The sequence below is a fragment of the Pan troglodytes genome, chromosome 14 (assembly GCF_028858775.2).
Source record: "Pan troglodytes isolate AG18354 chromosome 14, NHGRI_mPanTro3-v2.0_pri, whole genome shotgun sequence".
Classification (NCBI taxonomy): domain Eukaryota; kingdom Metazoa; phylum Chordata; class Mammalia; order Primates; family Hominidae; genus Pan; species Pan troglodytes.
This window is the reverse complement of record NC_072412.2, coordinates 34,221,900-34,236,046: the sequence shown is the minus strand read 5'-3', so window position 1 is coordinate 34,236,046 and position 14,147 is coordinate 34,221,900. Positions and strand designations below refer to the sequence as shown.

General features: G+C 35.4%; 1 protein-coding gene across 11 annotated transcripts in view; it reads right to left on the bottom strand.

Moving 5' to 3' along the window:
• The window catches only part of NBEA (neurobeachin), a 708,564-nt gene that overhangs the window by 553,199 nt on the left and 141,218 nt on the right, over positions 1–14,147 (bottom strand). Inside the window, exon 9 of one of the 11 annotated variants that reach the window (XM_054664894.2) lies at positions 659–764. The exons of the other annotated variants lie outside the window; for them this stretch is intronic. Within the exon in view, the coding sequence (XP_054520869.1) occupies positions 659–764 (106 nt within the window). The remainder of the gene's footprint in view (positions 1–658; positions 765–14,147) is intronic. 11 annotated transcript variants of the gene reach the window in all.

Here is a 14,147-nt window from a genome sequence, read left to right as displayed (position 1 = left end):
TTACACCTAACACATCTGCCTAGATATTTAAAAAGAATAAAGAAAACTATGGGTAGAGATTACACAATTTCCTAATCTGTTCATAGAATTCTTACATACACCAAAGTTAGTGATTTAGGGGGAAAATGGATTCCTAAGCATGAGCACTGCCAAAAAGAACGACTAGAAATGCCTCACAACGGTCCCTATGATCCATGAAAAAAGGCAAAAAAGTATTTCTTACAGTAAATCGCCCTACTATATAGAACCATGTAAAACTGCAAGGATGACATGGATTTTCTCATTCTTTTATGTCAGAATAACTACTCATTCTCAAACATCTAATGAGTTAACTCAGACCTCTAAACACAGTGGAGTTCCATTACAAAAACAGAAATATTAATATTATTATTCCAAAATCTTAACACAGGACTCTGCTATCCATAAAGTGTTAATTTCACTTCAATATTAACCAGGACACCAATTGAAATGTCAAATGCATTCACTAACAAAAGTCGTTTTAATTTATACCTAAAACCCAATCCAATAGCAATACCACATCTTTGCAAAAAAAAAACAAAAACTTTACAATAAGGTATAATTGACATGGTGGACGTAATAGTAAATAGATGGCCATCTTCGAAGAGGTACATTTTCAAACATAATTTAACAAACTTACCAGTAACTAAAATGCATCGGATTGTTGCAGGGCTCACAATAAACTTGCAAAATTCTGTGTACTGCCATACAAAATTTCTCTCCATTCTTGCCTATTTCCAACTCCCCTAGATACAAAGGCAAATATAAAGGATACTTCAGCCCATTCCTATATCTCCTACATACCACTTCCTGTCTAGAACACATCAGTTCATCTGCAGAGGATCTAAATATATACTATAGGATAAACCAAAAAGCAAGTATCTGTGTCAGCCAAAACTAATACAACATAGAAAATTCTCTTGAAAAGTATAGCAATACCTAGGAACAGATTTTCATAGGAGTATTTTACTTCATAGACCAAAAGTATGCTGATTATTATGTCATGATATATAATTGCTAAACTTTTCAACAGACAGTACCATAATACATGTTCTATAAGTAGCAATTCTACTTCAAGAATGGATAAGAGTTTTTATCCTGTATCTTTTTAAGGAAAATGATGTTAATAACCTAGTGGGTGTTTTTTCTTAAAAATAATTACCACCTTGTAATTCTTAATAAGCTTCATTTAAGTTAGAAACTAATATTTATTTCAAGTATCATATTTTAAAGGGCTAGACCATGGGAAAAAAATGAAAGAAATAGTATAATAATATCTCTTATAAATTAGCATATTTATTACTTCTCCAGAACTTTTTGGCCTTTATTGATAAAGAATACCACAACAGTCTTGGCCCACAAATACCTGAGAATATTTATTAACTATGTATAAACATAACTAATTTGTTTATAATAAAATATATATATTTATATTCCATTAAAATTTAAATATAGATTTTGACTTATTTTACTGTAACTTTATCCATTTCAATTTGTATTTAATTTTTTTAATAACTAATGTAGATAACTCATGTAATGTGATCCATAAAGTTTTATTATCTTTGAGGTACTTATATTATTTAGAATTCAATATATCATAAAGATACAACTAATTCATAACTAAAATGATTAAGAGTTAATATATAAACCTAAGTTCTGTTCAAAGGTAGCTCTCTGAAGACATAAACTGGCTATTCAATTTGGTTTTTACTGAAAAAGCTAAGTACCACAGCTAGATTGGCTTTTTAAATAAACACCTTTTTATTAAGAAGACTGGAAATACCTTACATAAAAAGTAAAGATTCCCCCTAAAATCCAATACCTCCACCCCTTTTAAAAGAATGTTGCAAAGTAATTGATTAAGTAGATTAAGTTCCAAATCAGATTTACAGTATCAGTAAGGGGGAAAAATCTTTTGACATTTTTAAAAGGTTTCATCTCTTAAGCCTAATTTAGGACTGAATTACAGTGAAATATTTTAAAAGATGATTAAAATTATGTAAAATATTTAATATCATATTTCTATAGTATTTCTCTCACTACAAAACTCTTCCTAAATGAGAGTGATCATAGCAGAAATAATTGATTTCACTGTACGTTAATCAATTCAAGTCCACACCCAAGACAATTTCGCATCCAAGATAATTTTCGGTGACACACAAAAAACTCACAATAAGTTGTAAGAGTTAAATTTCCTTCACAGGTCAACATTAGAAAGGGCTAAACCACATGTTTCTAACTCCAGGTATATTTAGCAGTCACTTTTGGACAACGCCCTCATGAAGATGTGATCTCAAAGAAGACCAATGCCTACATAGGCGGTAAATGCAGAATGAAATAAGGAAAACTGTGAAATGCAACACAGTAAAATACAAGGACAGATGGATACATAAGATAGCACATGAAATCACTAAGTCTGCCCGGAGCCATGAAATCTCTTCTCAGTAATTTCTACCTTTTTCTTCATCCTGATAAAAAGGCAAGGCAGCCTTATAAACTGAATTGCTACCACTGTCATGGATATTTAAGAGCATTCCTTAGAGACTCTATTAAAAGTGAGGTTATTACTCATTTATATCTTCCTTTGTCTTGTCAGAGATTTTTAATTTTATGTTGTATAGCATATTTTATTTTTGACAAATATAGTTTTAAGAAGTATAAAAAAGTGCTTGAAATGTGTCAATTTGTCTTCTGAGGAAAACAAAATGTTAAAATTTTCATATGTAAAAAAATCATTCTAAATCTCTTATATTACTATATATTAGTATATAGTATGTAACAAAATTTATATAGTTTGAGAACAAAATGCCTTTTTATTATAAGCTCCTTTCATATATTTACTAAAAGCCTTCAAAGGTAAAAGAAATAACTTTCAAAGCCTAATAGTACCACAGATTAACCACAACTAACATACCACCCCTTACAGTGCACTAAATGTTGTAGTCACTTTATGAAAACGTCCTGGACGTTTTACAAATGGCAGCCACCACTATAGTAAATATGGATAGATGAATGCTTTAGAAATTTAATAATGTAACTTCCTAACCCCTAAGGAGAACTTAAGTTCTAAATTGGAAACAGGTCATAATTACACATGGATGATCTTAACTATTTATGCATACTCTAATGCCCTTCAAGGTCAAAACATGCCACAGCAGGAAGGCCAAATGCCCAGTCCTTTATCTTGGTGCTGGCTCCACTTTCACCCAAGCCCCAACCTATTTAACAGAAACAGGATTAACATACGCTAGAAGTGCTGGAATTCGCAAATGCAAGAAAATAAACAGATAAACAGCTGAATACACAAAGTTGAAACAATTCTTTAATACTTAGGCTTTACACAGGTCAGGAATTTTCTATTCTTTTAATAGTTAATTTTATTTTTTAAATGACCATGCAGTGAAATTTTTTTTTTTTTTTTTGGTGTACCAGTTTGAGAATGTTAAATAGATACATAGATTTGTATAACCACCACCACAATCAAAATATAGCCCAGTTCCATCACACCAAAAAATTCACTTGTGCTATCACTTTTCAGCTTTATAGCCACACCTTCTCAATACCCATAGGCTCTAGTACTTATCCCTTTATCACTACATATTTTTACTTTTCAAGAATGTGACATAGATGGAATCATACAGTCTGTAGCCTTCTAAGTCTCCTTTTGTAAGCTCAGCATATTGCCTCTGAGAGGCATCCAAGTAAGTACATACATCGAGTCCATTCTTTTTAGTTGATGAGTATTAATGGATGTACCACAGCTTGTATACCCATTCATTTGTAAAAGCATTTGGGTTGTAGAATAGCAATTGTGAATAAGGCTACTATAAACATTCACATAAAGGCTTTTGTGTAGACATGATTTCCATTCATTTCTCATAAATAAATGCCCAGGAGTAGAAAGGCTAAACTATACAATAAGTGTATATTTAACTTTATAATAAACTGCCAAACTATATTTCAGACTGGTTGAACCATTTGGCAATCCCACCAGTAACAGGTTCTAGTTGTTCTCACATCCTTGCCAGTATTTAGCACAACAGCTATTTTTTATTCTACTAGGTATATAATGGTTTTATATAGTTTTAATTTACATTTATCTGTTGGTTAATAATGTTGAGCATCTTTTCATGAACTATTTTGACATCCTTATATTCTCTTTGGTGAAGTGTCTACTCTTTTGTCCACTTTTAAAAACTGAATTGTAGTCTTACTGTTAAGGACTGAAAGTCCTTTATTTATTCTTGACATAAATCCTTTGTCAAATAAGCAATTTGCTGTTATCTTCCTCCAGCCTGTACCGTGTCTTTTCATTGCATCTTTAGCATAGCAAAAGTTTTTAACTTAGACAAAGTCAAAACGAAATTTATCCCTTTTTTAGTGAATTATGCTTTCGTCGTCACAACTAAGAAAGCTTTGCCTACCCTAAGTCCCATAAATTTCCTCATAGGTTTCCCATAAAAGTTTTAGAGTTTCATGTTTTATATTTAGACTTAGTTTTTTGTTAAGTTTCATATAAATTGTGAGGTTTAGGTCAAAGCACATTTGTTTGGCATATGATTATCCCTCCTCCATTAGACTACTTTTGCACCTTTGCCAAAAATTAATTGTCCATGTATGTGTGGGACTATTTCTGGACTCTATTCTGTTTCACTGATATATGTGTTTACTAATATTACTCTGTCTTCATGATTACAGCTTAAAAGTCAGTCTTAAAGTCAGTTAAGTATAATTCTTCCAACTTTATTCTTTTCCAAAACTGTTTTAACTATCCTAGTTACTTTGTCATTCAACATAAATTTTAGACTCATCTTGTCTACATTAATGAACATATTCAGCTAGGATTTTAATTCTTATTATGTTACATGTATCTACCAATTTAATGACATCTTTATATGTTGAGTCCATGAATATGATATAGCCCTAAACTTATTCAGATCTTTGATTGCTATCATCAGAAATTTGTAGTTTTCAGCACACACATCCTGTACATGTTTTGTGAAATTTATATCTCAGTATTTAACATTTTTGATGCTGTGGTTAATGTTATTTTTAAATGTGGTTTCACATTGTACATTGTTAATATAAAGAAATACAAGTCATTTTTGTATGAGAACCTTGTATCTTGTGACACTAGTATGCTAAACATGGCTTACTAGTGCTAGAATTTATGTGTAAGTCATTTCCTTGAGAATTTTTACATAGACAATCATGTCATCTGTGAAAACAGATAATTCTATTTTTCCTTTATAGTCTGTATGACTTTCATTTTCTTACCTTATTGTAGTAGCTACAACTTGTAATTTGGATTAGATCCATGTATGCACAACTCAGGGCTGAATTTCATTAAAAAATTTTACAGGGTTACTTTCTCATGTTCTTCCCTTTCCATGACATCCCTGATATTTTCAGTTCTGCGGCTCTTCTTTTCAGTTCTCCTGTCAAAACGCTGGGGCTTTAGTTTCTCTGCTCTGCAATGTATTCTACAAGTCTGTTCATATCCAGGGCCACTGGCAGAAAGGCAGAGAGATTAAGAAGAAAAGGGTGTTTGTCCCACCCTCTTAGGACTCTAGCTCCACTGATCAAAGAAAAGCCTCCCTCAGAGTTTTGGCTTCTATAGCCTTCCATTGGTGATAAGACCACATGAGGGCTGGGCCATAACAGAACAACGTAAAGAAAAGAAAAATTAACAGGGCACTCAGTATTAGAACTAGAGGATTTCTCCCAGAGTTGTCTCTCACTGCACCCTGGTGCACAATTTCAGGTTTTCAATCCATTTAATTCATGTTAGGGGATAATAAAGGGACAAAAAGTATAGTGAACTCACTTCCAGTTCAAAGGCACTGTAAATTCTGCTCTTGTTCCCCACTCTACCTGCTATTATTCACTTTTCAGAGCTCTGAAATAGTGGCTGTGTGAATTCTGTCCATGTAGGGTGTTTTTCTTGAATTGAGTAGGAGAAACAGGGTAGAGTGTGCTCACTCCACCTTAACCAGAATTGGAACTGATTTTTTTGTATTCTTACTGACTTGAATGAAGCTTCAAACTAAGATGACTCAAAAAATCCTTCTGAGTCCCCACATCTTGATCTCAACATACTAATTAGACAGACTTGTTCAATATGCCCAGATATTGGCATATAGCATCACATCAGTTAAAGTCAGGTTTAATACTGCTATGCCACCACATCCCTAATAGTTGTCAAATCCTTTCACACCAAAACCTATAATTCTAACCAAGAACCATTGCAACCCACTAATTTTACCAGCTAAGAAACCAAGTATGCTAGAGACAATGTTTGTTATTAATAATTCTCATGTCATTTTCCTACTTCGTGTGTATACAGAAGACATTTCCTAACCCCATTATAGTTAATTATGTGACTAAATCAACTAAATGTTATCAGAAATCTCTTGTGGGTTGCAACAATGAAAAACCTACGCATAATTCTCTAGTCCCTCTCCCCGCCTCCTACAATGAATACTGGGCTACTCTGAAATAGGATGGTGAAACCCAATACCTTAGATTGCTGAAGAAACTATATTTGATTACAGGAACACTACATAAACCTTTACTGTATAAAGCCACTAAGGTCTCATGGCTAATTTGATATCATATAACCTACACTGACTAATACAGCCAGATTTTTATTTATTTATTTTATTATACTTTAAGTTTTAGGGTACATGTGCACATTGTGCAGGTTAGTTACATATGTATACATGTGCCACGCTGGTGCGCTGCACCCACTAACTCGTCATCTAGCATTGGGTATATCTCCCAATGCTATCCCTCCCCCCTCCCCCCACCCCACAACAGTTCCCAGAGTGTGATATTCCCCTTCCTGTGTCCATGTGATCTCACTGTTCAATTCCCACCTATGAGTGAGAACATGCGGTGTTTGGTTTTTTGTTCTTGCGATACTTTACTGAGAATGATGATTTCCAATTTGATCCATGTCCCTACAAAGGACATGAACTCATCATTTTTTATGGCTGCATAGTATTCCATGGTGTATATGTGCCACATTTTCTTAATCCAGTCTATCATTGTTGGACATTTGGGTTGGTTCCAAGTCTTTGCTATTGTGAATAATGCCGCAATAAACATACGTGTGCATGTGTCTTTATAGCAGCATGATTTATAGTCCTTTGGGTATATACCCAGTAATGGGATGGCTGGGTCAAATGGTATTTCTAGTTCTAGATCCCTGAGGAATCGCCACACTGACTTCCACAATGGTTGAACTAGTTTACAGTCCCACCAACAGTGTAAAAGTGTTCCTATTTCTCCACATCCTCTCCAGCACCTGTTGTTTCCTGACTTTTTAATGATCGCCATTCTAACTGGTGTGAGATGGTATCTCATTGTGGTTTTGATTTGCATTTCTCTGATGGCCAGTGATGATGAGCATTTTTTCATGTTTTTTGGCTGCATAAATGTCTTCTTTTGAGAAGTGTCCGTTCATGTCCTTCGCCCACTTTTTGATGGGGTTGTTTGTTTTTTTCTTGTAAATTTCTTTGAGTTCATTGTAGATTCTGGATATTAGCCCTTTGTCAGATGAGTAGGTCGCGAAAATTTTCTCCCATTTTGTAGGTTGCCTGTTCACTCTGATGGTAGTTCCTTTTGCTGTGCAGAAGCTCTTTAGTTTAATTAGATCCCATTTGTCAATTTTGGCTTTTGTTGCCATTGCTTTTGGTGTTTTGGACATGAAGTCCTTGCCCATGCCTGTGTCCTGAATGGTAATGCCTAGGTTTTCTTCTAGGGTTTTTATGGTTTTAGGTCTAACGTTTAAGTCTTTAATCCATCTTGAATTGATTTTTGTATAAGGTGTAAGGAAGGGATCCAGTTTCAGCTTTCTACATATGGCTAGCCAGTTTTCCCAGCACCATTTATTAAATAGGGAATCCTTTCCCCATTTCTTGTTTTTCTCAGGTTTGTCAAAGATCAGATAGTTGTAGATATGCAGCGTTATTTCTGAGGGCTCTGTTCTGTTCCATTGATCTATATCTCTGTTTTGGTACCGGTACCATGCTGTTTTGGTTAGATTTTTTTTAAAAAAAGCTTGTGTACTACTATGTATTTCAGAGACCCTACCAGCCTAATATCTAATTCTTAGTTATCTTTCATATCAAGTACTCCAATAAACTTGACCCAGAATACACTGGAAAAGCCAAATTTTTACTAAGTTCTACTAAAAACATCACCTTGCATTTTCCTAAATAGAAGCTATCTGGGATACCCCCAGACCATATAGTTTGAGAAATCCACATGGCTATGGCTAACCATGGAAATTGGATTACATTACAATAGCTCAACGACCATAAAAACTGGCAGGCTGTCATCACAGAACCAGAAAACTGAAAAGATTTATCAGTTTCCTAAACAACGTCTGTCCAAAGTCCCTATATTGAGTTTTCCTAATTATATTAAACCTGTTACCTTTCTTTTGAAGTATGGAATTATTTAGGGTACATTAAGGGAGATTCAAAAGAACAAACAATATCCAATTGCTCACTGAAGTTCTCCCCTTAATCTCATAGCATCTTGCTTGCCTTTTGGATTGCATTCAGTAGCTATGGCTGCAATAATAATGGAGGATTTTTCAACCTCCGTAATAGATTCCTGTCTGACACTAACTATGGTAGGTGATACCTCAGTACCTATCCAAAATACCAAAACACTGCACCTTTCTAATGCCTGGAAAATATAAAGTCTTCTTCTTCCCTGTGTTACATTACTATTGGTGCCCCGTACCAACCACTTTACTCCAAACTCCAGCTATAGAAAACTTGACCACTTGATGAAAACCAACATCGTTTAACAAACCTCCTACTTCAAAATCTTCATCTTATCTCTAATGTACGTCAAATATAGTCTACAAGGTTCTCTGGTTATACCATTTGTTCCTACATCAAGTAACAAAACGTTTTATTTTGCCTTCTGACTATTCTGTCCAAGTGTCTGAAATTGTCTAAAGTTGATGCTCTCTCTAGAGCATATATCCATGCCTTTCATAAATGTCTACTTTTGGGCTGTAATGTTGATAGATGCCATGACTTCTTTTACGGTTCTGAAGCTGTTCATGATTTCACACAATCATATAATAAGAATTCCTTGCCTACTATTGAAAAAAATCTCTCTGGAATATTATTTTAATGCTACTTTATGACTTACATCATTTACAACTTCCTTCTGCCGTAACTATTATAAAATTCATTGCTGACCAAAAGCTGTATGATGATGTTAATAGTGGCTCATGCTTCAGCCAAAGCTGTAATCCCTTCCACTTCCAAATTCATACTTTTAATGTTGTGCTGACTGGACTTCTCCAGAGTGTACTCTAAAATTTCCTTATATAAGATTAGGTACCAACTTTAGGGGAAGCATTTTAATATAAATATTTTAATTTTTAAATATAGACATGAAATCTCTTCCTAGATCAATATCTTGAAGTGTTTTCACCATGTTTTTTTCTAGTTGTTCTATTGTTTCAGTACAAATATTTCATGGTTAAGACCTCAAAAGTACAGACAACTATAATAAAAATAGACAAATGAGACTATATAAAACTAAAAAGCTTCTACACAGCAAAGGAAACAATCAAAAGAGTGAAGAGACAATTTGTGTTTGAACTGGAGAAAATATCTGCTAACTATTCATCCTACAAGAGACTAATATCCAGCACCTACAAGGAACTCAAACAACTCAAAAATAAAAAAAATAAAAAACCCATTAAAAAGTGGGCTAAGGACGTGAACATACATCTCTCAAAAGAAGACACAGAAATTGTCAACAGGTATACGAAAAAATATTCAACATGACTAAGCATAAGAGGAATGCAAATCTAAACCACAATGAGGCATCAACTTACCCCAGTTAGAGCAGCTACTATAAGTAGAACAAAAAATAACAGATGCTGGTGAGGATCTAAAGAAAAGGGAACTTCTGCACACTGTAAATTAATACAACCACTATGGAAAAGAGTGTGGAGATGTTTCAAAGAGTTAAAATAGAACTACCATTCGACCCAGCAATCCTGCTACTGAGTATTTATCCAAAGGAAAGGAAATCTGTATATCAAAGTGATACACGCACTCACATGTTTAACACAGCACTATTCACAAAAGCAAAGCTATGAAATCTACCTAAGTTTCCATCAACAGGCAAATGGCTAAAGACATTCTCACTCATATGTGGGCACTAAAACAATTGATCACATGGAGGCAGAGAGTAAAAAGATAGATACAGAGTCTGGGAAGGGTACCAGGGTAGCAGGAGGAATAAACAAAGGTTAGTTAGTGGGTACAAACATACAGTCAGATAGTTGGTCAAAGTTCTCATGTTTAATATCAGTGTAGAGTGACTATAGTTTGCAACAATGTAGGGCACATTTCAAAGTAGCTGGAATAGAGGACTTAAAATGTTACCAAAACGGCTTAGGATTGACTTGGCAATGCGGGCTCTTTTTTGGTTCCATATGGACTTTAAAGTAGTTTTTTACAATTCTGTGAAGAAAGTCATTGGTAGCTTGATGGGGATGGCACTGAATCTATAAATTACCTTGGGCAGTATGGCCATTTTCACGATATTGATTCTTCCTACCCATGAGCATGGAATGTTCTTCCATTTGTTTGTATCCTCTTTTATTTCATTGAGCAGTGGTTTGTAGTTCTCTTTGAAGAGGTCCTTCACATCCCTTGTAAGTTGGATTCCTAGGTATTTTACTCTCTTTGAAGCAATTGTGAATGGGAGTTCACTCATGATTTGGCTCTCTGTTTCTCTGTTATTGGTGTGTAAGAATGCTTGTGATTTCTGCACATTGATTTTGTATCCTGAGACTTCGCTGAAGTTGCTTATCAGCTTAAGGAGATTTTGGGCTGAGATGATGGGGTTTTCTAGATATACAATCATGTCATCTGCAAACAGGGACAATTTGACTTCCTCTTTTCCTAATTGAATACCCTTTATTTCCTTCTCCTGCCTGATTGCCCTGGCCAGAACTTCCAACACTATGTTCAACAGGAGTGGTGAGAGAGGGTATCTCTGTCTTGTGCCAGTTTTCAAAGGGAATGATTCCAGTTTGTGCCCATTCAGTATGATATTGGCTGTGATTTTGTCATAAATAGCTCTTATTATTTTAAGATATGTCCCATCAATACCTAATTTATTAAGAGTTTTTAGCATGAAGGTTGTTGAATTTTGTCAAAGGTCTTTTCTGCATCTATTGAGATAATCATGTGGTTTTTGTCATTGGTTCTGTTCATATGCTGGATTGCATTTATTGATTTGCGTATGTTGAACCAGCCTTGCATCCCAGGGATGAAGCCCACTTGATCATGGTGGATAAGCTTTTTGATGTGCTGCTGGATTCAGTTTGCCTGTATTTTATTGAGGATTTTTGCATCGATGTTCATCAGGGATATTGGTCTAAAATTCTCTTTTTTGGTTGTGTCTCTTCCAGGCTTTGGTATCAGGATGATGCTGGCCTCATAAAATGAGTTAGGGAGGATTCCCTCTTTTTCTATTGATTGGAATAGTTTCAGAAGGAATGGTACCAGCTCCTCCTTGTACCTCTGGTAGAATTCGGCTGTGAATCCATCTGGTCCTGGACTTTTTTTGGTTGGTAAGCTATTAATTATTGCCTCAATTTCAGAGCCTGTTATTGGTCTATTCAGAGATTCAACTTCTTCCTGGGCTAGTCTTGGGAGGGTGTATGTGTCGAGGAATTCATCCATTTCTTCTAGGTTTTCTAGTTTATTTGCATAGAGGTGTTTATAGTATTCTCTGATGGTAGATTGTATTTCTGTGGGATCGGTGGTGATATCCCCTTTATCACTTTTTATTGCATCTATTTGATTCTTCTCTCTTTTCTTCTTTATTAGTCTTGCTAGCGGTCTATCAATTTTGTTGCTCTTTTCAAAAAACTAGCTCCTGGATTCATTGATTTTTTGAAGGGTTTTTTGTGTCTCTATTTCCTTTAGTTCTGCTCTGATCTTAGTTATTTCTCGCCTTATGCTAGCTTTTGAATGTGTTTACTCTTGCTTCTCTAGTTCTTTTAATTGTGATGTTAGGGTGTCAATTTTAGATCTTTCCTGCTTACTCTTGTGGGCATTTAGTGCTATAAATTTCCCTCTACACACTGCTTTGAATGTGTCCCAGAGATTCTGCTATGTTGTGTCTTTGTTCTCGTTGGTTTCAAAGAACATCTTTATTTATGCCTTCATTTCATTATTTACCCAGTAGTCATTCAGGAGCAGGTTGTTCAGTTTCCATGTAGTTGAGCGGTTTTGAGTGAGTTTCTTAATCCTGAGTTCTAGTTTGACTGCACTGTGGTCTGAGAGACAGTTTGTTATAATTTCTGTTCTTTTACATTTGCTGAGGAGTGCTTTACTTCCAACTATGTGGTCAATTTTGGAATAGGTGTGGTGTGGTGCTGAAAAGAATGTATAGTCTGTTGATCTGGGGTGGAGAGTTCTGTAGATGTCTATTAGGTCTGCTTGGTGCAGAGCTGAGTTCAGTTCCTGGATATCCTTGTTAACTTTCTGTCTCGTTGATCTGTCTAATGTTGACAGTGGGGTGTTAAAGTCTCCCATTATTATTGTGTGGCAGTCTAAGTCTCTTTCTAGGTCTCTAAGGACTTGCTTTATGAATCTGGGTGCTCCTGTATTGGGTGCATCTATATTTAGGATAGTTAGCTCTTCTTGTTGAATTGATCCCTTTACCATTATGTAATGGCCTTCTTTGTCTCTTTTGATCTTTCTTGGTTTAAATCTGTTTTATCAGAGACTAGGATCGCAATCTCTGCCTTTTTTTGTTTTCTGTTTGCTTGGTAGATCTTCCTCCATCCCTTTATTTTAAGCCTATGTATGTCTCTGCACATGAGATGGGTTTCCTGAATACAGCACACTGATGGGTCTTGACTCTTTATCCAATTTACCAGTCTGTGTCTTTTAATTGGAGCATTTAGCCCATTTACATTTAAGGTTAATATTGTTATGTGTCAATTTGATCCTGTCATTATGATGTTAGCTGGTTATTTTGCCCATTAGTTGATGCAGTTTCTTCCTAGCCTTGGTGGTCTTTACAATTTGGCATGTTTTTGCAGTGGCTGGTACCAGTTGTTCCTTTCCATGTTGAGTGCTTCCTTCAGGAGCTCTTTTAGGGCAGGCCTGGTGGTGACAAAATCTCTCAGCATTTGCTTGTCTGTAAGGATTTTATTACTCCTTCAATTATGAAGCTTAGTTTGGCTGGATATGAAATTCTGGGTTGAAAATTCTTTTGTTTAGGAATTTTGAATATTGGCCCCCACTCTCGTCTGGCTTGTAGAGTTTCTGCAGAGAGATCAGCTGTTAGTCTGATGGGCTTCCCTTTGTGGGTAACCCGACCCTGGAGGCATCACGCTACCTGACTTCAAACTATACTACAAGGCTACAGTAACCAAAACAGCATGGTACTGGTACCAAAACAGAGATATAGACCAATGGAACAGAACAGAGTCCTCAGAAATAAGGCCACATATCCACAACTATCTGATCTTTGTCAAACCTGACAAAAACAAGAAATGGGAAAGGATTCCCTATTTAATAAATGGTGCTGGGAAAACTGGCTAGCCATATGTACAGAGCTGAAACTGGATCCCTTCCTTACATCTTACACAAAAATTAATTCAAGATGGATTAAAGACTTAAATGTTAGACCTAAAACCATAAAAACCCTAGAAGAAAACCTAGGCAATACCGTTCAGGACAGAGGCATGGGCAAGGACTTCATGACTAAAACACCAAAAGCAATGGCAACAAAAGCCAAAATTGACAAATGGGATCTAATTAAACTAAAGAGCTTCTGCACAGCAAAAGAAACTACCATCAGAGTGAACAGGCAACCTACAGAATGGGAGAAAATTTTTGCAATCTACTCATCTGACAAAGGGCTAATGTCCAGAATCTACAATGAACTCAAACAAATTTACAAGAAAAAAACAAACAACCCCATCAAAAAGTGGGAGAAGGACATGAACAGACACTTCTGAAAAGAAGACATTTTTGCAGGCAAAAGACACATGAAAAAATGCTCATCATCACTGGCCATCAGAGAAATGCAAATCAAAACCACAATGAGATACCATC